This window comes from Primulina huaijiensis, chromosome 10 (assembly GCF_012295235.1).
Source record: "Primulina huaijiensis isolate GDHJ02 chromosome 10, ASM1229523v2, whole genome shotgun sequence".
NCBI classification, from domain to species: domain Eukaryota; kingdom Viridiplantae; phylum Streptophyta; class Magnoliopsida; order Lamiales; family Gesneriaceae; genus Primulina; species Primulina huaijiensis.
Window position 1 is genome coordinate 19,198,722 of NC_133315.1, and position 25,319 is coordinate 19,224,040.

Consider the following 25,319-nt stretch of genomic DNA (forward strand, 5'->3'; position numbering starts at 1 on the left):
TCATGATTTTCTCCTATTGCTTTAATGATCTCCAGAAATATTTTTCTGCTGGTAAGTCTTTATTTCTTTTGATATTCAAGTCCTCTTATTTTTACTCGATTTTTTCCAGAAAGCCAAGCGCAGCTATCAGAAGGACTTGGCATCTTTTCAGGAGGCAAGGGATTCTAATGCAAATGCCCTGCTTGCTGAGGACAATAATAAAGGAACTGGGGGAGGTTCCTCTATATCTGAAGGTTGTAAAGTTTAGCGTCTTTTCAATTATAAAATGAATTAATGGTCATCCAGTGTTCACTGGCAATGGTAGATTTATCTATCCTTTTGAATATGTTGTATCCAATTAATGGCCTTAGGTTTCCCTTTGAATTTTGTAAGTGTGTGATTTACGAACCTTCTATTCATGAAGTTCACCGAAGCATTACGTTTCAGGCACATGAGTATGACAAGATTTTGTTGTAGAATGCGGTTAAATTAAGCTCCTTGAGTTCTATCATATCGGTGTTAGTTCATAACTGAGTTTGTGTATATTTTCCCTTGGTTGTATTACCATTTTACTTAAACAAACAATGTCTCCGTACTAACCTTTTTTTAATTATGTGTAAATAACAGATTGGGAGTACGAAAGTTCATCAGGCTATTATTACAATCAAAGGACTAATTGCTATTATGATCCAAACTCTGGCTTTTTTTATACAGATTCTATAGGTATAGACATTCGGTTTTTTCTTTAATAATTCAAACCTCCACCTCCCCCTACCCTAAAAAAGAGATCCTTCTTTGTTCATGCTTTTCTCATGGTGAGTCAATGTTGTAGGTAAGTGGGTGACAAGAGAGGAGGCCCTTGCTGCATCTCAAGAATCATCAGAATATATCGGGAAGAAATCTATAATGGGGAAACCACCATTAGCAACAGTTAATAAACCGACCACTGAGTCTAAGAGTGCTTCAATCGCTCAGACAGCACCTCCACCTGGGCGTGTTGTCTCCACACCACTCAATCCAATGCGATCTATTAAGGGTGCTCCTTCGTCTGTCACCGTTAGTAAGAGAAAAAGGGCAGCTGAAAAGCCTCAAGCTGTATCTGAAGAGGAAGCAGCTGCCATGAAGGCTAGGGAAGCTGCAAGGAAGAGAGTCGAAAAAAGAGAAAAACCATTGCTCGGACTTTATAAGCGCTAGTATGAGTGTTGCAGTAGATGTGTCAAGTTTGATAAAAGAGGTACATGTCATTAGAATCCTCAAGTAAACTACTACACATTAAAGAGCCAAAACTTGATAGTTGTCGCTGTTTATGTTTTCCCTGATTGTACTTAATTCCGTGATCATATATTTCTTTTTATGGCAACTTTCTGAAATACTATTTTTTGTTATTTCACGTACAATGATCCTTATTAGTATTTTTTAAAAAAATGCAGGAATTCTGAATCAGTCCATGACCAACACACAAAGGCACTATGATGCATATATGTTTTCTCAGGCTTTCAAGATGCGCGAAATAACTTGCTTAAAAAAGGTGATCACAACTTATGGTGATCAAATGTGAATCCTCGTGAGGTATCTACCATTGTTTTCTAAGCAGATGGATTGGTACTTCAAGATCGTAGCCTTAGTTTTGATGTATGGAAAGCAATCCATCGATTTGGCTGATACTGCTAGTCTCAGCCAGTAAACCAGACGTTGGCATTTGGTTTTGTATCACTTATAGACAGCCTTCACATTTGTTTATAGGTTTTCAACTCTTCTTCTCCCGTTTGGTAGTGTAATAGTTTGCATGCGGTATTCTATTCTTGAGATGCTTACTTGACTCCATCGTTGCGCTTGAACTTGACTATGCTTGGAAGTTGGAACTCGTTATGCCTCCTCTTCCCAGTCCACCACGGCCAACTTAGCCGGTGGCAAGCAGACTCTGTCTCTTTCATCAGATGAAAATATTATATTTCGTTGGCATTATTGTCAGATATTATAAGTTTCACATGGGAAATGTTTTAAATTACCTAGTCCTATTAAATTCTTAAGTTGCTTAAAGCCTTAAACTGTGAAGTGTCCATGTTTGATAAAACTTTTTTTAAAATCTCTGTCGAGCTCCAACTTGTGTGGGGACATCTTGTTGAATTGACCATTCAAACAAATCGGCCCAAGGTTTGATTTTCTTGTTTGTAGAATCTCTTGGTAGAAGGTCAGTGTTCACACCATCTTTCGAATCAAATACATTTAGTACCATTGCTTTTGTCAGCCGCTTATTACTTCTCTGAGGAGACCCGTCCCGCTTCGACCGGCATGGTCCCATCTACATTTTTTCCGGACTCGTAAGTCGTAACCAACCTACGGGTAAGAAGCGAGGGTCATAAAAAAATTAAACATGCATTTATAATTTTTTTTTCTGTAATATTGAGTTATGATGCGTCACCTTTATATTTTTTATCTGTTGCTAATCATCGGGCACCGATACATTGGTCATATTTCAAACTGTATTCAATAATTTGATAAAGTTCACGTTTTTTTTGTTAAACTAGTGAAAAATCATTGCACTTGGACAACTTTTACATTGCGGGAAGTGAATATAAAAATTTGTTCACACGACCATATGTGTAATTTTTCATGTGATGCAATATATGAGCACGCGAAAATACATATGATCTCCTTATGGTTTCTAGATTGAGGGTTGAGGCAATATCGGTTACTAGCATCGAAGTTCCCTGAATTTAATGTTATCATGTATTATTTCGCGAGACTGACTGAACCGTGAAGGAGGTCATTGTCATAATTGTCATGGCTTCGTGTTCAATGGTCACCGGAGTAGTTGTATTTTTTTATATATATTTTTCAAGTCTGACCTGGTAGACGAAAGAGGGGTCAAATTTATATTTTCGAGAAGTAAACTCTAAAATTTTGTTTATTTTCTCATTTGGTATTTTTGTAAAGAAGATCTAGCTTGTCTCTAATCTTTCGTCCAATCTTTTCATAACTGGTTTGACTGTAAAAACTATCCATAATTGATATTTTTTAAAAAAATTTAAAATAGGTGAACCAATCGAAACCGGTTTTTGAATAATTCTGACTGATTTGACCGTAAAAATTGTTTATAAGATTGTTTCATACCATACTTATTACCGATTTTTGGTCAAATTGATCTATTATTACCGATTTTTGGTCAAATTGATCTAATCGGCCGTTTTAAAAAGAACGTTTTCACCAACCGCGGGAAAAGGAGGCAAACCACTGGTGGTGACATTCATTGAATTTTTTTTTATTTCTTTAATGAATTACGAGTAGAATGAAGTATTAACCTTTCGATAAAGATAATTAAGCACCGTTGCTGGCTCCACTTTTTGCCTGCAAGAGGAACTTTAGCATGATCATACCATGATCCTAACCTATATTTTTTCACAAGGCCACTCAATTAGTTCATGTGCTCTAACTTACAAATACTAAGATCGATTCTCGTGTGGAGCATATTCTTTAATGAATTATTGTAGGAGTATGCTATGATATATGTGTTTGTTGTCTTGAGCTCAATCCTATTCGTACACATCCTTCCATTTAACTTTCCGGTGTATAAAAATATTACCACAATCGTAAACGTTTGGGAAAAAATTATGCGATATTTGACAATTGTAGGTTAATAAGCTTGTTGGAATAATTCAAAAGTTTAGGTACGTTCATTAACTTTCACACTTTTCATTATATATTATAATTATTAAAATGCATCCACTATGATCATATCCAAATAAACTTTAAAAACATAAAATCTTGTATGATTTGATACATTCAATACAAAAGGGAGATTATACACGATACAAACATCTTCCCTTAACTGTAATATTTTCGAACATTTTATCTTCGTCATATTTCACTATCAAACTAAACGAAGCGTGCAATCGCATCATTTATAAAAGTTTCATACTTAATAATTATCAAAAGAGGAAACGCCATAAGCTTTAGCAAATGATCGAGATTACGCATATGAACTCTGTGTATAGCAAAATCCATGAACTTTCAGAAACATACAAAACAAGAAATGGCAGAAAACGTGAAACCAAATCAAACAAAAGTCACAAAACCGCAGTGCTACTACATGACAATTATTAATATTTTCAGTTCAAGATTACAGGTTGTGATGAATTTCAGGAACAGTTTGATGAAATCCCAAGCAACCCAATATCTTTTGTCTGTGCGGTAACAAACTCCTCCTCTTCTTCATTTCCTCGAACACGGTCCTTTTTACGCTGTAATGAAATTCATGAGCTGAGATCGGCGGCACTGATCTTCTGCTGCTCGATTCTGATTCACAACTTGCAGTTGAACTGAAACTTGATTCTGTGAATTCATCTTGATCATGGGTTTTCTTCAAGAACGAATTTTTCTTCTTCATCGACTGATCGTGATCTGTTGCCCAGCTTTCTGATGCACTTCTGAACAGCAACAAGTCCTTGATTTTCCATTTTTTATGCCAGAGTGAAGAGAAAGACGAAGCAGAAGAGAGTGAAGCATTGGGAGAGTTAGCAGAACGATGATTCTTAGCTGGTTCTTGTTTGGATAACAGATCAGAAACTCGAAACGGGGATAGAGATCTTGTCCCTTTGTGCGTGGAACCTGTGGGGTAATTTTCTCGAATGCTTGATTTTCGCGCCTCTTCCAAGGCTGCAGCAAACGGGTCGAAATCTTTCTTCCTGTGGCGCGGGGAGAATGCTTCAACGATCATTTTCGTAGGGGAACGAGGTGAATTCGAAGAACACGATGTCTTGTTCTGGTTGTGCTGGAACCCAGGCGGCGGCTTTAATGGTCTGATCTTTCCTCCATCAAAAAGCTCGTCAGCCGATAAAGAACACCTCCCGAAATTTCCACTGGAATAGAACTCAAAATCTGTAACTTCCTCAGTGCTGCTGAAGTATTCTTCCTTAGGAGTTCCAGGCTTTTCTTCCCAGTAGAACGGAACAGCCGACGACGGAGAGCATTTGTCTTCGCCGTGGAAATCCTGGCCGCAGTATGCGAAGAGCCGTATGGGGCTGCTGGGTGCGCTGTAGAAGAAGGTGGTACTGAGGCTCCGTGGGCTCGAAGGGGCGCTGTTGTAGAATGAAACGCAAGGAGTGTCGAAGTTGAAGGGTACAGTTAGAGATGGAGAAATTACTTCCATTTTTTTGGTGTTCTGTTTCAGAGGTAAAGTGGGATATATAATGGCTTGCAGGGGAAAGTAGTGAGAAAGGAGACACTGCAAATTGATTATTATTTTTTTTAAAAAAAAAAATGGAAATTGAATTTAATAAAATATTTACAATTTAATAAAATAATTACATCAAGAATGTGCATAATATTTGTTTCAAGTCAAAATGGTAGCATGACGTAAGGTTTAATTATATATATTTGTATGTTTTGCGAAAATATTTTAAAGAAATAATTTTTTGATTGAATAAACTTGTGGAAGAAAAAAATAAATAGTAAAAATTATTTTTTTGAAGGATTCATTTTTATTTAGGCTAGGATTTTTTTGGTCCACGAATATTGTTTCATTATTTGATATTTGTGTGATAATGATTAGGAAAATGTATTTTGAAAATTTTAAAAAATATTTATTAGATTATAATATAAAATTATACTATAATAATAGAGTCTACGTAGAAAATGTGGGGCACAATAAAATACATATAATAATTTGAGTAGGTCTCTTGTAAAACGGTCTCACAAATATTTATTTGTAAGATGAGTCAACCCTATCGATATTCACAATAAAAAGTAATACTTTTAGCATAAAAAATAATATTTTTTGATGGATGACCCAAATAAGATATTTGTCTCACAAAACACGACCCGTAAGACCGTCTCATACAAGTTTTTGCCTAATAATTTTTCAATACAATCCTAAAATTATATTATTCTGAAAATATAAAAATTTGCACCTAATTTGTTTGCACAACTCACTCGTTTACCTATTTCCTCTAATAATACGGAGCAATAATGAAATGATGATGCGGTTGCCACTATTTTTCTATGGTTCAAAATATAATTTATATCATGTTAATAATTTTTTTTCCTTAGTTTTTATATCTATTACTTTTTTATGTTCTATATGACATTAATATATTAATATCCTAAATATTATAATGGTAATATTCTTTAAATTTAGTGAATACTATTTTATTATATTTGTTTCCCTAGGGTATTATTTTTTTAATTTAATTTATGTTAATACCACTATATATTATAAAATATAACGGATTAATCACTTGTTCAAATATTTAATTAGATTGTCACTTATTGTTAATGTTAATATAACGGCTTAATCCCTCGTATGGGTTTGACAGTGTTAACATATTTTTTCCAAGCTCGTCATACATTATTTGTCTAATACGATTTATTTGACTAATATGATTTTCGAACTACTGTGTTAGACCAATGATTTACCCAATTCATATCAAATAATAGGTTGCACTGTCATAATTTTTTTTATTAGACTATATACTGTATTCGGTGATATTACATTCCTCTATACAATATAAAACGTATAGTTTAATTCCTATATAAGTCAATCATATATCATATTTACAAAAATAAGTAATACTTTTGACATAAAACGTAATATTTTTTTTTATGAATAACTCAAATAAGATATTTATCTTATAACATTGATTCATAAATTCGTTTCAGAAAATTTTTTGTGCTTTTATATTATATTAACATATTTCCGTTCAATGCTACGAAACATTTTTTAAAGAAATTAAATTGGAAAAAATTTAAAAATCGTTGGGGTGAATTGTAAATCTCCAATTGTGGTCAGCCTTGTACAGCTAGTTACAAAAATATCATATGATAAGGTATCGTTTGGTTTGTTTGATTAAGTGGATTTATTTTTTTTAAACCCACCTAATCACTCGTTTGATACGTTTTTTATTTAATTAAGTCAATCTTTCATATGAATGATTAGGTTATATTAGGTATGTTAAAATAATATCTTCTCATCCATTAGGATTATTTATCACACTCTTAATCCATCATATTTTTCCAATTTTATCATTCTCCTAAATTCAAACTCAACACCACTTCTTTTTACCGACCACCCACCGGCAACCCTCACCGCCTGCCGCCGCCGGCCGACCACCGCCAGCCGCCGACCCCCCGCCGCCGCCGACCACCGCCTACCACCGTCGCCGCCGCCGACCACCGACCACCGCTTCCGGCAGACCACCGCCGTCGGAGTGGAAGAAAAAAAAATAGGAAAGGACAATTTTGTCCTTTCATCAAAAAATTCAAAATTATACTACACTTAAAAATCTTACCAAACAAAATACTATTTTACACCATATATTACATTTCTACTCTAATCATTTTCTTTATCATTTACATACTAATCATTAATTTATTTTATCTTCTAAATCAAACGCTGTCTAACAAGACAAGATAATTATTAAGACAAGATAATTATTAACGTCTTTCGTTCTTAATTAATAGTTTCATTATTAATCGAGGAAAAATGGAAACAAGAAGCTCACAGAGGTGCTCTGAAGAATTTTCCATCGGTGGCCTACACAATTTGGAAGTTTTGATAAAGGATGTTAGGTGTCCATCGGTCATCTGTACCTTATATAGCTAGTTGATCGACCTGCAAATATCACTAAAATAAAAAACAATACAATATGAAATATTAGAATAAAACGAGCTTCGGCCAAACTGATTCGGCCTCTCAAAATAAACAATAAATCAAGGCGAATAACATAAAGTTTCCCGATCAAAACCCCGGTACTGATAACCAACTTGACCTAAAGCAAATAGCTCCTAAGTACACAGCTCACCATACACACTAGGCAAACTCAACCAATGCAGGAAACGACACTGATCGAGACAACATAAGGAACCAAAGGTAGTTTCCAATCTCACAACACGCAGAAGAAGAATGAAGAGTACACATAATTTCACGCTACTACCTCTGTCCCAATCTCATGACTCCTTAAGCTCCATTTGGTATGTGTGATGGGATAAGTAAATGATTAGTAATTATAATGATTAAAAAATGAGAAATATTGATTAATAGTATGGTTTGATAAATAACATGGTGTTTGGTATGATTTTAAAATGATGGATTAATTTTGTAAATTTTATTGTAATGATCAAAATGCCTCAAGTGCTAATTAAATATATATTCTTAAAAATAATTGGATAGATAATTAAATATTTATAATTATAATTTACATTTATTAAAATTAATTTAAATATATTTATTAGAAATAAATTTGTAAATATGCATTTACTTTAATATTTAAAATATCAATAATATTTTGATGTTCGAAATACCTGTGCTAATTTTTTTTTTATTTTTTCACCTTTTTAAAATTGAATTTAACAAGAAATTTTATTTCTCAAAATAAAACCAATTTTTATTACTGTTTTAACAAATATTTTATCCATCGTTCTTTTCCTTTTCATTAATCATAAATACTGAATCGGTTTTTAACCATCTTTGTTTTTTTCTAAATAATATTATGAATAAAACTAAAAAATATTATTATATTTTAAAATAAAAACAAATTTGTTTTATTGACAAAAAAATATTTGATTTGTTGTTATAAGTGAGAGAAATCTTTTTGTTACTTTTTTTCTCAATAAACAAACATATTTTTCATCATTTTAAGTTTTTATATATGAACTCACTCAATTTCAAGGAAAAAATATATCATCCAATATTAATTATTATACAGTTAAATAGCATTGTTGATTAATATTTTATGAAGAGGTGTATTGATAATAAAACTCCAGTATCATTCCTTATCCCACCAAAAAATAGGTAATAATTGTCCCTCAAATTCGAATAAGTCATATGCATAGTGCGGGCCTCATATGAGCCCATCGGGCTATCCTAAACTGATATACTCGAAAAAAACACTTGATAAATTGTGAAATTTTAATCAATCATATCTAATCACCTAAACCAAACTCACCCTTAGGGAAAACCTCGGTATAAAAAATATAGGACATAAAACCTAGTAGGTTAATGCTTATGGAAATGGGCTTTGGGTTTTTGGACTTGGGTTAGAGTTGGGCCAAACCCAACAAAGGAGATAAATTTATTTTATTATGTAAATTTCTAAAATTACACTGGAATTTTTTTTTCAAAAAAGGTCAAAATATATTGCAGCTGTCGCCTTGTCTGAAGACTGAAGCCATCAAAATGGATGTCGATTTTCCAGAAGAGTAACAAAAACATCGATATCAATTCATGGTCTGCAGCTGTTCGGCGATGAAGACCACCACCACATGGCCCATTTCATTAAATTTTTTAAAATTTTCTTTGCCCTTATGTCTGAAAAGGAGTGCTAATGAAGTTTAGATGAATAATCTGACACAGAAACTATCTAAATTTCGTTCAATTTTTTTTAACAAATCTTCAAATTAACGTGATTTATGAAAAAATATTAATTTTCATAATAAAAATATTACATTTTTTTAGTTAATATGGACCAAGTAAATTGACATATTTAGATCCGTGAGATCATCTAACAGAAGACTTGCAATTGAATGTGATTTTTATATTGATAAAATTGAAAGTAATAATTTAAAAAAACACGCCTTATCATACTTTGTATTTTAGGTTGTCTATGTAAAATTGTTTTGAATTTAGAAATTAATTATATGATGGTGCGTGCATGTAGAATTATATAAATCATTTTCTCTTGATATATTTAAAGATACATATTATATATTATAATTATTTGTTGAAATAATAATATAATTAATTTTAAGAGCTCTATGGAAACTCTCCAAAATTCTACAATGGATTGGTAGTAGCTAAGTTTCCATTTTCATATCTTCGTGTCCTTTAGTTTTGTAGCTGGTTGTATGTCGCAATTCGTTGCTGGACCTATGCAGGAGATATTATATTATATTATCCAATCAGTGTAATTAATTGACATTTCAATTCTGTACAAATTTGACTATATTGTCTGAAAGATTTCTTCTGATCTATATATTTCTCTAGAAAATCTTGCCTGCATGACCTCAAGAGCCCTTCAATCTTGATTCCCCATATCCCCCTCCAATGGCTGCAGCGAACTCAAATGAGATTCTTCATGATTTATCTCCCTTGTTGAGACAATATAAAGATGGCCGAGTTGAAAGATTAATCGGCAGCGGTTTGATTCCACCATCATTCGATCCCGAAACCGGCGTGCAATCCAAAGACGTCGTAATCGCACCAGAAATCAACCTCTCCGCCCGGCTGTACCAGCCGAAGAACGCCTCCCCAGCCGAGAAGCTTCCCATCCTTCTCTATTTTCACGGCGGTGGCTTTGTGCTCGAATCTGCCTTCTCTGAACTGTACCAGAATCACCTGAACCACTTGGTTGCTGAAGCAAACGTTGTTGCAGTGTCTTTGAACTACAGGTTGGCCCCAGAGCACCCTCTCCCGATCGCTTTCGAAGATTCTTGGCTCGCCCTCGAATGGATCGCCACTCAATTCACCGAAGACGGGCCTCATGAAGAATGGATCAAAGAGCACGCAGATGCCAATCGTGTGTACATAGGCGGGGACAGTGCCGGTGGAACCATAGCACACTACGTAGCTTTACGTGCAGGGATTGAGAAGTTGGAAGGCATCACTCTACGTGGGGCATTTCTGAACTGCCCGTTCTTTTGGGGCGAGGTTCCCATGGGAAATGAAGAAACTCATCCCATGTATTCGAAGAGTTTTCTGGATGCACTTTGGAACTACGCCAACCCGAGTAGCACTAAAGGGTGCGACGACCCGTTGATCAATCCGGATACTGATCCAAGAATTGCGAGTTTAGGCTGCAAAAGATTGCTCGTTTACGTTGCAGAGAAGGATGTGTTGAGGATCAGAGGGTTGCATTATAAGGAGGTATTGGAGAAAAATGGTTGGGATGGAGAGATTGAGGTTGTGGATGTTGCAGGAGAGGTTCATGTATTCAGTGTATTTACTCCTGCTAGTGAAAATGGCGTGGCTATGATAAAAAAGGTTTCTTCCTTTATTAATGCTGAATAGTTGTATCATTTCATTTGCAATGGTTAATATTAAGTTATCTTTTGGGAAGAAAATATAAATTATATATATACCTGTTATTATTTTATTTTGTATTTCCGATTTTTCAAAACAAGTGTGTAGTTTGTATTAAAAAAATGTGGAAGGTTTTTAATAAAAGAATAAAGTATAAATAATACTTTCCTACAATGCACAATATTTTTAGTTGTACTCAATATTAAATTCGATTAATGGCACACAAAATAACTCAACTTTAATTCAAATCTCTACTAATTTATACTCCTACGTTCTTTTTGTATTTTGGAGAAAGTTTTTGTAACGTGTTATTTTACTACAAATGGATTTTCGATGTTGAATATTTATGTCCCATCAGACTTGGACATAACTTTATATCTCCGGCTTCACGTGATCCATCAATAATAGAACTTCAAAATCTAATTTTTCTTCTTCACCATGTCTTACTTCAAACCTTGTCAATTCCAGTTCCTCGCAATGTTTTCTGGTAAGAAATCCACTCTCATCTTAGTGCTACTTACCCTGTCATTTGCTGCGAACTCCGCTAATGAAATCCTATACGATGTTTATCCCTTGATAAGAGTATACAGAAATGGTACAATTCAAAGATTCATCGGACACATCCAAGAACCGGGGTTCAATCCAAAGACGTAAGCATTGCGAAAGATCTTAATGTTTCTGCGAGGATTTACCTTCCAAAAAGTGTTGATCCAGGCTACAAAATCTCACTCCTTATATACTACCATGGCGGCGGATTCTTCACTGAATCCGCCTTCTTTCCAACTTACCATTACCACATGAACTCACTTGTCGCGAAAGCTAATATTATCGCCGTGTCGGTAAATTACAGATTAGCCCCCGAGTTCCCTCTCCCCATTGCTTATCGAGATTCATGGCTAGCACTGAAATGGGTATTTCATCACTCCAGTGGGAATGGTGGTGAGCCCTGGCTGACAAAGTATGCCGATTTTGGGCGTGTTTATTTAGGTGGAGACAGTGCAGGTGGCAACATAGCACACCATATGGCAATCCGCGTCGGCACGGAGAAGCCGGATCCTGGTGTAAAAGTTAACGGGATGTTTCTCAATTGCCCATATTTTTGGGGGAAGAGGCTGGTGGGGAATGAATCTGCGGATGCCAATACAAGAAACTTCCTTGAAGCAATCTGGTTACATGCATACCCGAATACCACAGGGCTGGATGACCCGATGGTGAATCCGAGTATGGATCCGGGTCTCAAGATGCTTGGTTGCAAAAGGGTTTTGGTTTATGTCGCTGGAAACGATGGCTTAAGGTTTAGGGGTTGGTATTACATGCAAGTATTGAAGAAAAGTGGGTGGAATGGATTAGTCAAAGTCGTGGAGGTTAAAGGGGAAAACCATGTTTTCAGCTTGATCAATCCCACCACCCCCAAAGCCATTGCAATGCTCAAAGTTTTGGCCCTTTTCCTTAATCAGTGATAGAAATCAGTCCGATGAACTTTTAAGTACTGGATTTGGTGTATTCCAAGACATAAATTTATATGTTTCATGTTCGTTACAGAAGCATCTCCAGCACTAATTGAAGACATTGCCAAGTTCCCTTCTTTTTTTAGTTCCCATTTATTGACAGAATGCAGTCTATTGTACGTGTCCAAGTTGCTCGGGGCCGACAAATGTAATAAAAACATGGTCATGTTTTATTGGTTTGTGTGCATATACGTCATCCCAAGATTTTCAGCTCCGAACATTTTTACCGCATATATAGAACAACTGATATAATGCTATATAACATCATTTTATTTTGGGGAAAATGCTATGTATACAATGAAAAATACAAATTAGATTACACATTTGTTTTGAAATGTCGAAATTATCCCTATATTTTATTTGGAAATACTCTTTCAAAAATATATTTAGAATAATTTTGTAATTTCAAATATAATTTGTAATCTAACGTGTAACTCTCGATGTACATGTGGCCTAAAGTCCTGTTTGCAAATTGCAACTCCATTAAAATCTGATTTTTTTTAAAAATAATTAATTAAATAACATTTACAATTTAGTTTAACTTAATTTAAACATTTCTGTTTAATAAAAAAATATATATACATTTTAACCCGAATATTGTGCGAGCTCGGATCCAACAGATAAAGGCCCGAATAGATCGTCACCTGCACCACATCATTCAGGATTAGGGTTTAAGCTCTCACTTCCAGAGATAATGGTGTTACCTCTAATGGCGATTCGCAGGGCTCGATTTTCTTCAAACGTTGTTGCTTGTCTCTATAAGGTAAGCCCATCTACCGCCTTCATTTCAAACTTCAAACTACGAACCGTAACCCTAACTGTAAACCTCTCACTCCCCACTGTTAGAAGTCTCTCTACGTCAGCTGCGCCAGAAGATTTCCAGAGGCCGATTTCTCAGTCTTCTTCTTCTTTGGGTTTCAATCAAAACCCTGAAAATCAGTGGGCTTCGCGAAACAATGATTTTCAGAATCTGAATCAGGGTTATGCAAATCAAAGAAATTTGAATACAGGTCAAGGATATTACCAGCATGGAGGGTCTGACCCTAGCGCAAATGTTCCAAGTCAGAACCAGAATTATTCACCTCCCAGTGGAAATGCTAATAAGTGGAATAACCATCAGAATCAAGGATACGCGCAAAATCAGAATCCAAATTTTACTAGAAATTATTCTCCCGGAGTTTATCAGCGTAACCAGGGTTATCCTCAAAACTATAATCAGAGTCATAATTATCCGCAGCAAGGAGGTGTGAATCCGAGGAGTGGTGATTATAATCAAAATTTTAATCAGGGGTTTCCTCAAAGACAAAGCTAGATTCAATGGGGATCACATGGGCAAACTGCTGCTGGCCAAGTACAGAATCAAGGTCCTGTGGTGAATAATCAAGCAACGAGTTCTGGTGAGCCTTCTGATATTGTTGACATTTTGAGTTTATGTCGTGAGGGGAAGCTAAAAGAAGTGGTTGAACATATGGACAAGGGCGTTCCTGCTAATGCCGAAGGTTTTGGTTTGCTTTTCGAAATGTGTGGGAGATCGAAGAAATTTGAGGAGGCAAAGAAAATCGATGACTACTTCTTGAGGTCTACTTTTAGGAGTGATTTGCTACTGAATAACAAGGTTTTTGATATGTATTCAAAGTGTGGAAGTATGACTGATGCACGAAGAGTTTTCGATCACATGCCCGATAGGAATAGAGATTCTTGGCACCTGATGATTACTGGGTATGCAGCAAATGGGCTTGGTGATGACGGGTTGGCATCGTTTGAGCAGACGAGGAAGTTAGGAGTACAACCGACTGAGCAAACCTTTATGGCTGTTTTCGAGGCTTGTGTTAGTGCTGAAGCTATCGAAGAGGGTTTTTTACACTTCGAATCAATGAAGGCTGATTATGGGATTACTCCAGGGATTGAACATTATTTGGGACTTCTTGGTGTCCTTGGGAAGTCTGGGCATCTGGCAGAGGCTGTGGCATATATTGAAACTCTTCCATTTGAGCCTACGGCTGTTATCTGGGAGGCAGTGATGAATTATGCTCGTATACATGGAGACATTGATCTTGAAGATCATGCCGAGGAGTTGATGGTTGGCCTTGACCCTTCAAAGGATATAGCCAACAAGATCCCCACTCCTCCACCAAAGAAGCAGTCTGCAATTAACCTGCTTGTTGGGAGGAACAGGATACCGGAGTTCCGTAGCCCAACTCTATACAAGGATGATGAAAAGCTGTTGGCTGCGAAAAAAGAGCAAGTATATGTGCCAGACACTAGATATGTTCTCCATTACATCGATCAGGAGGCAAAGGAGCAAGCTCTGCTTTACCATAGTGAACGCCTAGCAATTGCATACGGTCTGATTAGTACTCTTGTGAGGACACCCCATCGGATCATTAAGAACCTTCGTATTTGTGGTGATTGTCACAATGTTATTAAGATCATGTCGAGAATTGTAGAGATGAAAAATTATCAAATTTCTCTCCATTAGTTGTATCTTCTTCAATGGCAAAGTTATTGTACTAGTTGATTTCCCTTCCATTCAACTCTCTAGTTTCCAATTTCTGCATAAGGTGCTTCGATTGAACTGATGGTATTTCACCTCAAGCAATTAGTAGGCAAAAGGTTTGGAAGATATTCTCAAATGCCGCTAGTAAGTAATATAGATATGGCAGAACAATTTTAATCCACGAACTTCTAATAAGTCACACAAGAAGGATTCTTATCAATTCGATACGAAGAATACATTTTTTTTATTTCCCTCGCCTTTGTGAACAAGTTCCGACAAATCTAATTATCTCTGTAATCAAGCATCCCAATGGATAGGGTCGTATTTCCTAGTTACGTTCTTTGATGCTTTGTTTTCATCAATTGCAACAACGGATACTTGAATAGTGTAAGAATGGTGCATATGCAAGAATGACAAGATAGAGAAATTCACGGGATTAGACATCAAGGTGGTTTTCCGTTGTCCAAATCCTCCATCACATCAATATTGTTTCGTGCCGTTATCTTCTGTGCATATCCTGCAAAAACATATAAGGTTTGAAAGCAATGTTCGTGCCAGTACAAGTGCACTAATACAAATGAATTATTTTCCGACAGGAATAAATGCAGCAGTCTTCTTGCAACACCTAAATTGGAAATACCAAACCATCATTTACTGAAGAAACATCAATTTTTACTAAAATCCAGCAAGGAAGACTACGTGAGCACATGAATTTTCTCTACACCTTAAGAACAATAAATTGAAGTTAGAGTTCTTCATTCCGAGAAACGAAAACAAGCATCCTTACATTTCAATCCCTCAATGAACACGATCCGTTGGGCACGTAAAGTTTTTCAATTCAGCTAACCGTGCATGGAAAGGGCGAAAATATCTAAAAGATGTGACTTTACTATTTAGGTTAATAAACACATCGAGACTGCAAAGCAGGCTGCTCTCAATTGGTTCCTGGTCTAACTAGCAGTTATCGTCACACATATTTTGGATACAAGGGCAGTGATATTTGACCTCAATATGTGAATTATGGTAAATCAACTGCTCCACCACTGACCTAAATGGTTAACCACCATGCTCAGTTTTTTCAACACATAGAGTTGTTATCCTTTCTCAATCGTCTTCAACCATGAATAAAGAATCAGATAAAGCTTAAACAGGAAATACACATTCCCTGGAAAATGTTATTACCAACACCAAGGCAAGGGATGCACTTGCAGATTGTCTCCTTCCCTCTTTTGTAATAGTAGCTCACCAATCCTGTTCCTTGGCAACTACGGCACTTCCCAGTCCATTCATAAACCATTGGCTTACAATCTTGAAATCACATGATAAAATTCCAATGGATATATTTATAAGGAAGCATGTCATATAGTTGAAGTATCTAACACTATCTTTGACAAATGACAATGCAAAACTTTCCTCCTTGTGATTTTATCCTAGACAAGTAAAACTGTGAGAAGCATAATGGCAACAAAATGCAACGCATCTAACACCTTCTCGTCACCTTAGATTTGAAATTCCTCTTCTTACAGGATCAAAATATCATAACATTTTTGGTCACACAAAACGATATTAGAAAAATTGAAGACTGCATTCAATGACCAAGAAAAATCAAGACTACCTACATACAATCACCTTAAATAGCGTTTACGATCATCTAGCAAAGTATTTTTGAAAGAAAATAGAGGGGTATGCATAAAATCAAAAGAAACCTGTATTTCGGGATCGCATTGAAGCCTCTTTTCAATTTCCTCGGGTGTCACCGGCGAAGCATTCGGGTAAGTCGTGGGAAGAGGTAGAGCATCGTCATTGTCAGTCAAGTAGCTCTCGTGGTCACGCGACCACTTCTCCTTGACATTAATCTTAGTGTTCTTGCTAGTACCATTGCTGGCAATGGTGGGGCCAATATTCTCCGATAAGTCCTGATCGATCCTCCCAATGACCGCAGACGCGTCGGGTGCAGAGGGAAAGTTGAACCACCACTGTAGGGCCGCGTTCTCAGCGGAGGCGGTGGTCGGAGGAGGGGGAGGGGAAGAGAGCTGTGGAAAAGATTGGATTTGAGGCAATGGGAGAGGTGAAATTTGGCTGGGGTTTAAGGGCAACATTCCATATAAGGATTGAAAGAAGGGATTCTTTGGGTGAGAAGAGCTGCCGGCAAATGGGTTTGAATGATAAGAAGTCATAGCATGCACAATATACGTTGCGTTTGCTGGTTTTTTCTCATTTGAGTTCCCACCAAACCACCGGTGTAATTATAATTTTTAAGATAATAATAACATATAAAAGGCAAAAATCTGTGTTTTCGTATTTTGTGAGACAGATTTTTTATTTGGATCATCTATGAAAAAATATTAATTTGTATGCTAAGAGTATTATTTTTTATTGTGAATATCGGTAGGGTTGACCAGTCTTACAGATAAAAATTCGTGAGACCGTCTCACAAGAGACCTACTTCATATAAAAATATTTAACTCGGAACTCTCTAGAGAGATGATTGTATTATTCCGATCACAAAATCGGTGACATTGATATAACGTTGATGAGATGCTAATATAATAATGATAGTACTTTCACAATTTATCAATTGTTCAATTTTAATTTGTTCATATATTATTGTGGATCTTATATGTTTAAATCAATTTTAGATCATTAAATTTGAAATTAAGATATTATTCTTGTGTTGTGCACGCGTGTGCATTTTGTTGTAAGAATTAAAAAATGAACTAGTTTTTTTAAAAAAAATTAAATGAAATATAATAGTTTTTTGAATTGAAATTGAAGGATAGAAAATTGAATGTAAAAAAAATGTGATTTATATAGTTTGAAGTTAGAATGTGTTTTGAGAATTATAGTTAATAAATAATATAGATGTTAATTTCTAATATAAGGTTACGAAACCCTAGCCCAAGACTTCCCCTTTTAGCTGAATTGCATAACCTCCTCCAACCAGTCTACTGTTCCTAAGCTTGATTGCAAGTATGCAGGTTTTCGAAGTTGGTGGCACCACACTCTCTCTTGCTCTCTTCAGCGATGTCACCAACTCTAAGTATGCTTCTCTCTTGTTTCTTTGTTTCGTTGATTTCATCAATTATGGGAGGTTTCATAAATTTTATTTATTTTTTACTACTTTTTCTATTTGGTACATTTCCCAAATCAGAATTATTCATGGGTTATGTGTTGATTTGTGTGCGCGTCTACATGAGCTTATTAGTTTTACTTTTAACGTTGCGGGGGCATCCGTTTGCTCAGACATGGGAGGGAAACCAGTAATTTAGGCATCAATTGAAAGCTGATTTTACCAAGGTTTGAGTTTCATGAACTATCGAAGCATAGATTTTCGCTATGTATTTTGGTTGCCCCCCTCTACTTGAAAGAAGCTCTAGTAAATGTAACCAGTCGATCATGTCTTTCTTCCATGTTAACTTTATTCTTCTTTGCTTATTTGCTGTTTTCCCTGCTAATTCCTGGAATTAGTGTATGCAGTTGCTGTAGTTATTTAAAGCTAACATGTGCGACTAGCCTCGTGGTACAGCGAGGCAAAGCGTTTGCAACTAGAAACATGCCTTGTCAGCCATAAAGTACATGTCTTAGTGTGCCTTAAAGACTTGACGCGAGTTTTAAATTGCTTTAAATTACAGGATTGTGTATTTTAAGTGAAATCCGATGTAACTATTATATTTTCTCATGCATTAAATCCATACTTGTTTACTGTTGTCCAATGCTTTGTGACGCATGTCTTAGATGTTTTCTTTCAGTGCTCCTCATTACTACAAGGCACGAGTCCCGGCCTTCACCTTGAGCCTAGGTTCCATGGCACCTGTGATCCTTGCATCTTTGATAATTATGCCAATGGTCATTTTGGCATCTTTCTTTTGCTCTTTGTAGTGATATCTTTTGTTTTAAGAGGGTTCTAAGAAGAAGGTGCTTCAATGGGTTGGTGAAGAAACTGACAGGATAATAATATAGGATGAAAACTGAGGAGGCCTTTTCATTTTGCTCAAATATAAAAATTATTCGGAAAGTATTATATTTAGATTTTTCGGAACTATTCCTCTGTGTTATAGTTTGGTGGAGCCTTATAATAAATATTTGGGTAGAAACTCTATGATAGGTTCAAGCACATAATGTTCTTTTTTAGGGACCTCCTGGATTTGATGCAAGCGGGAACATTGAACCCAGAAGCAGCATTTATCAATGCTTCACTTGTAAGCCCATCTAGTGCATGAATTCAACACCTCTTCCCCTTTTTGTTTTTGTTGCATCAGTCTTTCTAAGCTATTTTTGATGTCATCTAGAATTGATGCAGATACCAGATATTTTCCCTGTTCTTGTCGCTGCCCACAAGACAGTCGTAGCCAAATCACAAGAGTCATTGACAACACGCACTCTCCATTCTGAACTTGTTTACAATTTCTCTGGATCTAAGCATGTAAGAAAGCTTCACACCCGTCATCGTGCTTTGCTGGTTCTGTTTAAGTAATAATGTTTCTTCTGTTTGTTCTAGATATCAGAATCCTTAAAGAGATGCGGCATATCTGATAGCACAAATTACATCCTTGTGGCTCGATTTGGTGCTTCTGCTGATGAGGTGAAACTGTTACCTTTATGACGTGCAGTATTTTATGAACTTTTTACATAATTGCAACTGAAAAGTTCTGTTTTACCAGATGACAAACGTAAAAGGACTTGTCAAGGGGATTGAAATTGATTTGGAGGAATTGAAAACGCGGGCTAACCAAGCTCAAATTCAAAAGGTTTGTTCTCCATCCTCCATCCATCTCTGCTGTAGAATTATTTATAACATGCTCTAAGTCATCATGACGAATCCAATTATTTTTTATGTTTGCTTGGTATCTTGATATCTATATAGCACTACAAAATCTCGGAGCAAGAGCTTGGAATATCTTCTCTCGCGGATGCCATAACATGCAGGATTGCAGTACGAGATACATTGTGAGGTGAAAACTTTGCACTTTATCGTTTGTGTTGTCATACCATCTCATGAAATTTCCTACTTTAATCGACAGAATGAAGATGATATTTGCACTATTATTTCATATCTGCCCACAACTTTATTATTGAATAGAGCTTCTTGTGAAACGTGCAACCATCCCACTCTTGTTTCTATATTCAACCCTATCTCAAATTTTATCAAACTTGTCTTCTGCTCAGTGTTTCAACTTCTCAATTTGAGCTCGATATGTTTAAGCCTATAAAACTTGTTAAATATTGTTAAGTAAACTGTTACTCGGTAGAAACTATCAAATATCAAACCATAACATAGTATAAAACTCCTGTTTAGCTAGTGAGAATTTCACGCAGGACAAGCTGGCAAAATTGCATATAAATTTTTGTGTTGTTTTAAAGCGTCTAGGATCCATGAGAAAAATAAATAACCCAAACCACTCCCGAAACCCTTCTTATTTACAAATTGATAGCTAAAACCCCATCAACAACAATTTCGTTTTGATCCCATTAGACGCTATTCTATATGCTATTTAACCTGACAATCCACCATCATATGTGTCACTTTTCGAGTCATAAAGTTCTAAGAGGATGATGAAATATTTGGTTACGTGGAAACAATTCTGAGGAATCACTGGCACAAGTGCAGTGGACTTACCCAAGAGAAATGGCCAGCATGGAACTTATTATCGGATCCAGCCAAGTTTTCATCCACAGGGTTCAGCAACATTGTAGCCGGTTTTTGTTCCCCATCCGACTGCTAAAGCCCGTTTTTGTTTTTCCATCCTTATCAGTGAATAAAGTGCATATTAAGATCAGATAAGTGTCTGTACTGCCCAATACCCACTTCCCATAATATGTAACATCAACCGATGTAATAGGTGAACCAAGTCCAGGGAAAGCGGTTTTTGCCTGCCTCATTGTAGTTCTCGAGTATAATCTTATTTTACCATCAAGCGAGCCAACAACAATTGACCCGTTTCCAGCAGTTGCAAAACATTGAAAACTTGTTCCTCTTGAAAACTGATGCCACCGGGGAATTCGCATAACCCATTGACATAATCTATTATAATCCAGACCTAAGAAATATGACTCAGATGGGTCTAACTGTGATCCCTTCGCATCGCTGGTTATCTTTCGTTGAGATATCGGCACCATCCTTCTCAAACTTCCAATCTGTAACAATCTTCCTTGTCTCGATGTCCAATTGGTGAAGCCCTGTAGAGTGGGGTTTGCCCTCCATTGGACTCATCATCATCATGTTCGTCTCTCCCCTCATCAAAAGGGCCTTTTTGGGAGTAAACTTCCCACCCAACCACAATTTCCAGTCATCGAACTTTACATGGAATCCCTTTCCATGGATCCCATGGCTAAAGTTCTTCACAACCTGAACACCAGAATCACCAACCAAGAAACTGTTATGTAATGCACCTAGAGCCAAGCTTTGAATCCCTCCACCTGTGGATGCCTCCTCGAATTCCTCTAACAAATCCCGCTCTCCCTAGCAGGGAATCCCACCTGCCCTTTCGCTGGAGTCTTCCAGGTACCACCAGCTGCATCCTCCCATATAGAATCATCCGAATCCTCTGGCTTCAACCATCCGATGAACTCTTTTCCATAAACCTTCACTTTATTTTCCTCTGTGGACCTCAACCGATGAACATTTTCAAACAAAAAATCCTGAAATTTAGTAACGAAACACCTATACTCATCAGTAAAAAAAACATCAGAGCCCAAATTCCCCCATCACAAAATAAACCCGCCTCTGATCCTCTGAAAACTTCATCTGCATATCAATAGAGACCTTTACCGTAATTTTCTTCCCCACCTTCAAAAACCCAAATCCCCCACCACCCCATGATTCATTTTCATCATCCTCGTCTCCAATATTCAACATTTTAACAAATTTATAAGAAGTGAGCTTTTTTCGATTTTATGTAGTTTGTATAACACAAATATATAGCTGAAATCGTATATGATAATATTAATTTTAAGTTTTTGGTTTTTTAATAATGTGAATAATATGATTTAAAAATGATTTATGTAAAAGATCAAAGGTTAATTTAGTAAAATTTTAAAATTTCAAATTTAAATCTTTTTTTCTCCAAACAAAAAATGGATTTCTAAATATCATTTCTTCAAACAGCTTAATTTGAACTGTTTGAGCCTGGTTCTGATTCTACAAAGGTAGAATGCCAGGTCGAAAGCCGAGGACAATAGGTAGCAGGCGTGTTAGCAGGAGAACTTATAAACTTTGGAAAATGAGTTGATAGATTTTTTTAAAAGATATTCTAAGATGTTAGAATGAGTTGTTTGACGACTTAAAAATTGGGTTATACAGTTCTTACAGGCTATAAACTTATAAATCAGAACATAAGAATAAGATATAAGTTATTAAGACAAATTTAAGCCAAAAGCAGTGGGGTTGATTCTTGATTTCCCAAAGTGAATAGTTCAAAATAATATTTTTTGTTTATAAATTATGAAAAATTTCTGTAGAATATTTTAAATATGTTATAAAATGAAATTAAAATATGATTTTAAAAATATATAAATATAAATATGGCTGCTATATAACGATCACAGCCAGTGGCCGTCGGAATCCGCCGTCATGGTTCCAAACTTTACTTCAGTGAGACGTGTCGTCGTCACTCTCCAACATAGATATATATCACATGTTAAATATGTGTTTTTATATGTAACTTTTTGAACACGTTTTTTAGCATGTGGTTGGAATGTTTATCTATTTTATATTTTATTTATGCATAATAAGCTTATACATTTAAAGTAAAAAAAATAATAATAATAACAGAATTGTCAAATTTAAAACGTATAAGTCTAATTATTGTAAAATTTTAGTCAAATACATAATGAAATAAAGATATAATGTATAATTGTAAAACTTGAATCAAATATGGGACGAGAATCCGAGATAAAGACGTGAAATCAATAAATCACACAATCTCTAAGATATATGAATTTTTGGGACAAAAACTTGTGTGAGACGGTCTCACGGATCGTATTTTGTGAGACGAATCTCTTATTTGGGTCATCCACGAAAAAGTATTACATTTTAGAGTGAGTCTCATGTGAGACCGTTTCACGGATCTTAATCTGTGAGACGGGTTAACTTTACCATATTCACAATAAAAAGTAATACTCTTAGCATAAAAAGTAATACTCTTAGCATAAAAAGTAATACTTTTTCATGGATGACTCAAATAAGAGATCCGTCTCACAAATACGACCCGTGAGACCGTCTCACACAAGTTTTGCCTACTTTTTATGATAAGATTATTACTTTTTATTGTGAATATTGATAGGGTTGAATCGTCTCACATATAAATATTCGTGAGACCGTCTCACAAGATACCTACTTATTTTTTGGTACACATTTTACATATGATGTGATATTATTATAAAAGTAAAAAAATGAAAGTTCTAAATAAAAACACATGAAGCGCAATTTTGAATTAAATAATATCAAATGAGCTCCTCTCCCAAAAAGTTTTTTTAAAAAAAGTCTTGACGTTATTATTTCAGAGTTCGAAAACTGCCGATAGCAGAATCCGACGAATCTCCATTAAAATCAATCATCTCGTGAATTTCTTCATTGCCAATCACCATTTCCCAGAAATTTTTCGGATTATTGTCGCTATAATAATTTTCCAGACGTTGCTGCGGCAAATTAGGCCGCTGAGTCGCCGTCGTGCTCGATTCAGCGTTACCGCCGGACATGTAATCGGAATATGGAAAATTAGGCTTAGCTCTGGGGCCTTGAAATTTAATGGCCGCCTCATCATAAGCTCGAGCTGCTCCCTCCGCCGTTTCAAAGGTCCCCAGCCACACACGTGTCGCCTTGTGCGGGTCCCGGATCTCCGCCGCCCATTTCCCCCATGGCCGCTGCCTCACCCCTCTGTACATCTTCTTCTTCCTCTTCTTCCCAACTTTATCCTTCTCCTCTTCAGCGAAAAAATCACAACCCAAACACCCTTTAATCCTGCATAACCTGCAAGTTTCCAAGTCTTCAGAAACTGAGAAAGAAACACCTCCGGCTATTAAACTGGTGGAAGAAGAAGAAGTCCCGGAGGCGCTCTGCCTGATCGACGATTCTGTGCCATCAGCGCCGCCACCTGTTATAACGTTCTTCAAAGCTGCCACCATGATGGAAACTTCCTCATCACTGGTGAGCCTCGCCGCCGCCATTGCCGCTGAGGTGTGGCCATTGTTGATATTATTACCTTCTTGCTTTTTCATTTTCTTGGCTGATGTCTGCATGGTTATTCAAGAATTGCAGTCCGAAATTTTAGTAAATAAGGCCAAACTTAAGTTCCCAAAAAAGTACTCTGTCTTCACACGGAGTGTTAAAATTGGTTGGCTGAGTCAAGTGGGAAATTTCCTCCGATAGCGTGTCAGTTATCGGTTAATCCCAGGGTTCTAAAAAGCATGTTTAAGTCTCACTTAAAGCGTACTTAAGTTTGAAGCTCGGTAAAAATTCGGAGAAAACGAAAAAAAGCGGTCAAACTGTAGTGTGATCGAATTAAGCATAATTAAGATGTTTAATTAAGCATGTTTAAACACAATTAATCGCATTTATTTATTTTTTTAATTTTTTATTTTGAAGGTATATCCTTTTATTTTAAAACAATAAATTAAGTTTATAATTTAGATGTTTATTTTTTAATTTTAATTATGATTAAGTGTGTCTGATAATGATTTGACATATATTTAACATTTTTAATGTGGTCTAGTTGTAAAAAAATAAAGATTGTAATTTTGATATTTTTATGATTTTATAAATATGAGAATTAATGCATCAGACTTGAATTTATCATATTTATGTATTATTTTATCTATTTATTGGTTTGAGATAATTACAATTACACTAAAGATAAAAAACACTTTTTCACGCTTAAGCCTGTGCTAATCTCGCTTAAACTTGAAAAGCTTGGAGCTCGACATCCGCGCTTCGGGGCGCTTCACGCTTTTTAGAACCTTGGTTAATCCTTGTGGTTGATGAGCGGGCAGGGTGACATCATACTGTTACGCGGTAGTTTTGACGGTCAACCCAGGATGACGACAAAGTGGTATTCAAACTGAGCCCACTCTCTTCAGTCCAAGCATACGTCTCCATTTCCTAAGAGATTGATGGGTTCTTTTTCCATCGCCTGAAAATATCTTTCATACTCTTGTCTCCATACTGTATATTAAAAATATTCATTTTTTATTTGTCCGAGTTTTTTTTTTTTTTTTTATGAATCCTTTAGTTTGTCAAAAACAGAATTCCCCAAAAAATACCATTCCCTCATTTTTTTAAAAATAACCATGACATTTAATATTAAACCAAGTCCCGAATAGTTAA

The 25,319-nt window shown here is 35.9% G+C and overlaps 6 protein-coding genes and 3 pseudogenes across 6 annotated transcripts; 5 read left to right on the plus strand and 4 right to left on the minus strand.

The window, feature by feature from the left end:
• Positions 1–24: 24 nt before the first annotated feature.
• Positions 25–1,742, plus strand: LOC140985981 (zinc finger protein ZOP1-like). The gene is made up of 5 exons (XM_073453909.1): positions 25–51; positions 110–233; positions 607–702; positions 812–1,213; positions 1,410–1,742. The coding sequence occupies exons 1-4, from the start codon at positions 25–27 to the stop codon at positions 1,171–1,173; spliced, it is 609 nt and encodes a 202-aa protein (XP_073310010.1). The 3' UTR covers positions 1,174–1,213; positions 1,410–1,742.
• Positions 1,743–4,099: 2,357 nt separating this feature from the next.
• Positions 4,100–5,128, minus strand: LOC140985982 (uncharacterized). The gene has a single exon (XM_073453910.1). The coding sequence runs from the start codon at positions 5,126–5,128 to the stop codon at positions 4,100–4,102; it is 1,029 nt and encodes a 342-aa protein (XP_073310011.1).
• Positions 5,129–9,924: 4,796 nt separating this feature from the next.
• On the plus strand, positions 9,925–11,008 carry LOC140986486 (2-hydroxyisoflavanone dehydratase-like). Its single transcript, XM_073454751.1, has one exon. The coding sequence runs from the start codon at positions 10,019–10,021 to the stop codon at positions 10,979–10,981; it is 963 nt and encodes a 320-aa protein (XP_073310852.1). The 5' UTR covers positions 9,925–10,018; the 3' UTR covers positions 10,982–11,008.
• Positions 11,009–11,413: 405 nt separating this feature from the next.
• On the plus strand, positions 11,414–12,583 carry LOC140986485 (probable carboxylesterase 12; annotated as a pseudogene).
• A 520-nt stretch (positions 12,584–13,103) lies between these two features.
• On the plus strand, positions 13,104–15,120 carry LOC140986803 (pentatricopeptide repeat-containing protein At2g15690, mitochondrial-like; annotated as a pseudogene).
• A 265-nt stretch (positions 15,121–15,385) lies between these two features.
• On the minus strand, positions 15,386–17,175 carry LOC140985983 (protein disulfide-isomerase SCO2-like). The gene is made up of 3 exons (XM_073453912.1): positions 16,710–17,175; positions 16,181–16,312; positions 15,386–15,515 (listed from the first exon to the last, which is right to left on the minus strand). The coding sequence occupies exons 1-3, from the start codon at positions 17,173–17,175 to the stop codon at positions 15,442–15,444; spliced, it is 672 nt and encodes a 223-aa protein (XP_073310013.1). The 3' UTR covers positions 15,386–15,441.
• A 656-nt stretch (positions 17,176–17,831) lies between these two features.
• On the plus strand, positions 17,832–20,049 carry LOC140986947 (uncharacterized). Its single transcript, XM_073455368.1, has 6 exons — positions 17,832–18,038; positions 19,131–19,197; positions 19,299–19,421; positions 19,497–19,580; positions 19,660–19,746; positions 19,863–20,049. The coding sequence occupies exons 1-6, from the start codon at positions 17,971–17,973 to the stop codon at positions 19,947–19,949; spliced, it is 516 nt and encodes a 171-aa protein (XP_073311469.1). The 5' UTR covers positions 17,832–17,970; the 3' UTR covers positions 19,950–20,049.
• Positions 20,050–20,194: 145 nt separating this feature from the next.
• LOC140986946 (protein CYPRO4-like) lies at positions 20,195–21,875 on the minus strand (annotated as a pseudogene).
• A 1,532-nt stretch (positions 21,876–23,407) lies between these two features.
• On the minus strand, positions 23,408–24,277 carry LOC140986519 (ethylene-responsive transcription factor ERF109-like). The gene has a single exon (XM_073454793.1). The coding sequence runs from the start codon at positions 24,233–24,235 to the stop codon at positions 23,492–23,494; it is 744 nt and encodes a 247-aa protein (XP_073310894.1). The 5' UTR covers positions 24,236–24,277; the 3' UTR covers positions 23,408–23,491.
• Between the last annotated feature and the right edge of the window lie 1,042 nt (positions 24,278–25,319).

Bases quoted from the DNA above. Each gene is read 5' to 3' on its own strand.
- LOC140986486 (XM_073454751.1), top strand. From the start codon at position 10,019: ATGGCTGCAGCGAACTCAAATGAGATTCTTCATGATTTATCTCCCTTG.
- LOC140986947 (XM_073455368.1), top strand. From the start codon at position 17,971: ATGCAGGTTTTCGAAGTTGGTGGCACCACACTCTCTCTTGCTCTCTTC. The intron at 18,039-19,130 runs GTATGCTTCTCT...GTTCTTTTTTAG, and splicing joins AGCGATGTCACCAACTCTAA to GGACCTCCTGGATTTGATGC. The intron at 19,747-19,862 runs GTTTGTTCTCCA...ATATCTATATAG, and splicing joins ACCAAGCTCAAATTCAAAAG to CACTACAAAATCTCGGAGCA.
- LOC140985983 (XM_073453912.1), bottom strand. From the start codon at position 17,175: ATGACTTCTTATCATTCAAACCCATTTGCCGGCAGCTCTTCTCACCCA. The intron at 16,313-16,709 runs TACAGGTTTCTT...TTATCATGTGAT, and splicing joins GCTTCAATGCGATCCCGAAA to TTCAAGATTGTAAGCCAATG. The intron at 15,516-16,180 runs GTAATAACATTT...ATGTTTTTGCAG, and splicing joins CATCCCTTGCCTTGGTGTTG to GATATGCACAGAAGATAACG.
- LOC140986519 (XM_073454793.1), bottom strand. From the start codon at position 24,235: ATGCAGACATCAGCCAAGAAAATGAAAAAGCAAGAAGGTAATAATATC.
- LOC140985982 (XM_073453910.1), bottom strand. From the start codon at position 5,128: ATGGAAGTAATTTCTCCATCTCTAACTGTACCCTTCAACTTCGACACT.
- LOC140985981 (XM_073453909.1), top strand. From the start codon at position 25: ATGATCTCCAGAAATATTTTTCTGCTG. The intron at 234-606 runs GTTGTAAAGTTT...TGTAAATAACAG, and splicing joins AGGTTCCTCTATATCTGAAG to ATTGGGAGTACGAAAGTTCA. The intron at 703-811 runs GTATAGACATTC...TCAATGTTGTAG, and splicing joins TTTTTATACAGATTCTATAG to GTAAGTGGGTGACAAGAGAG.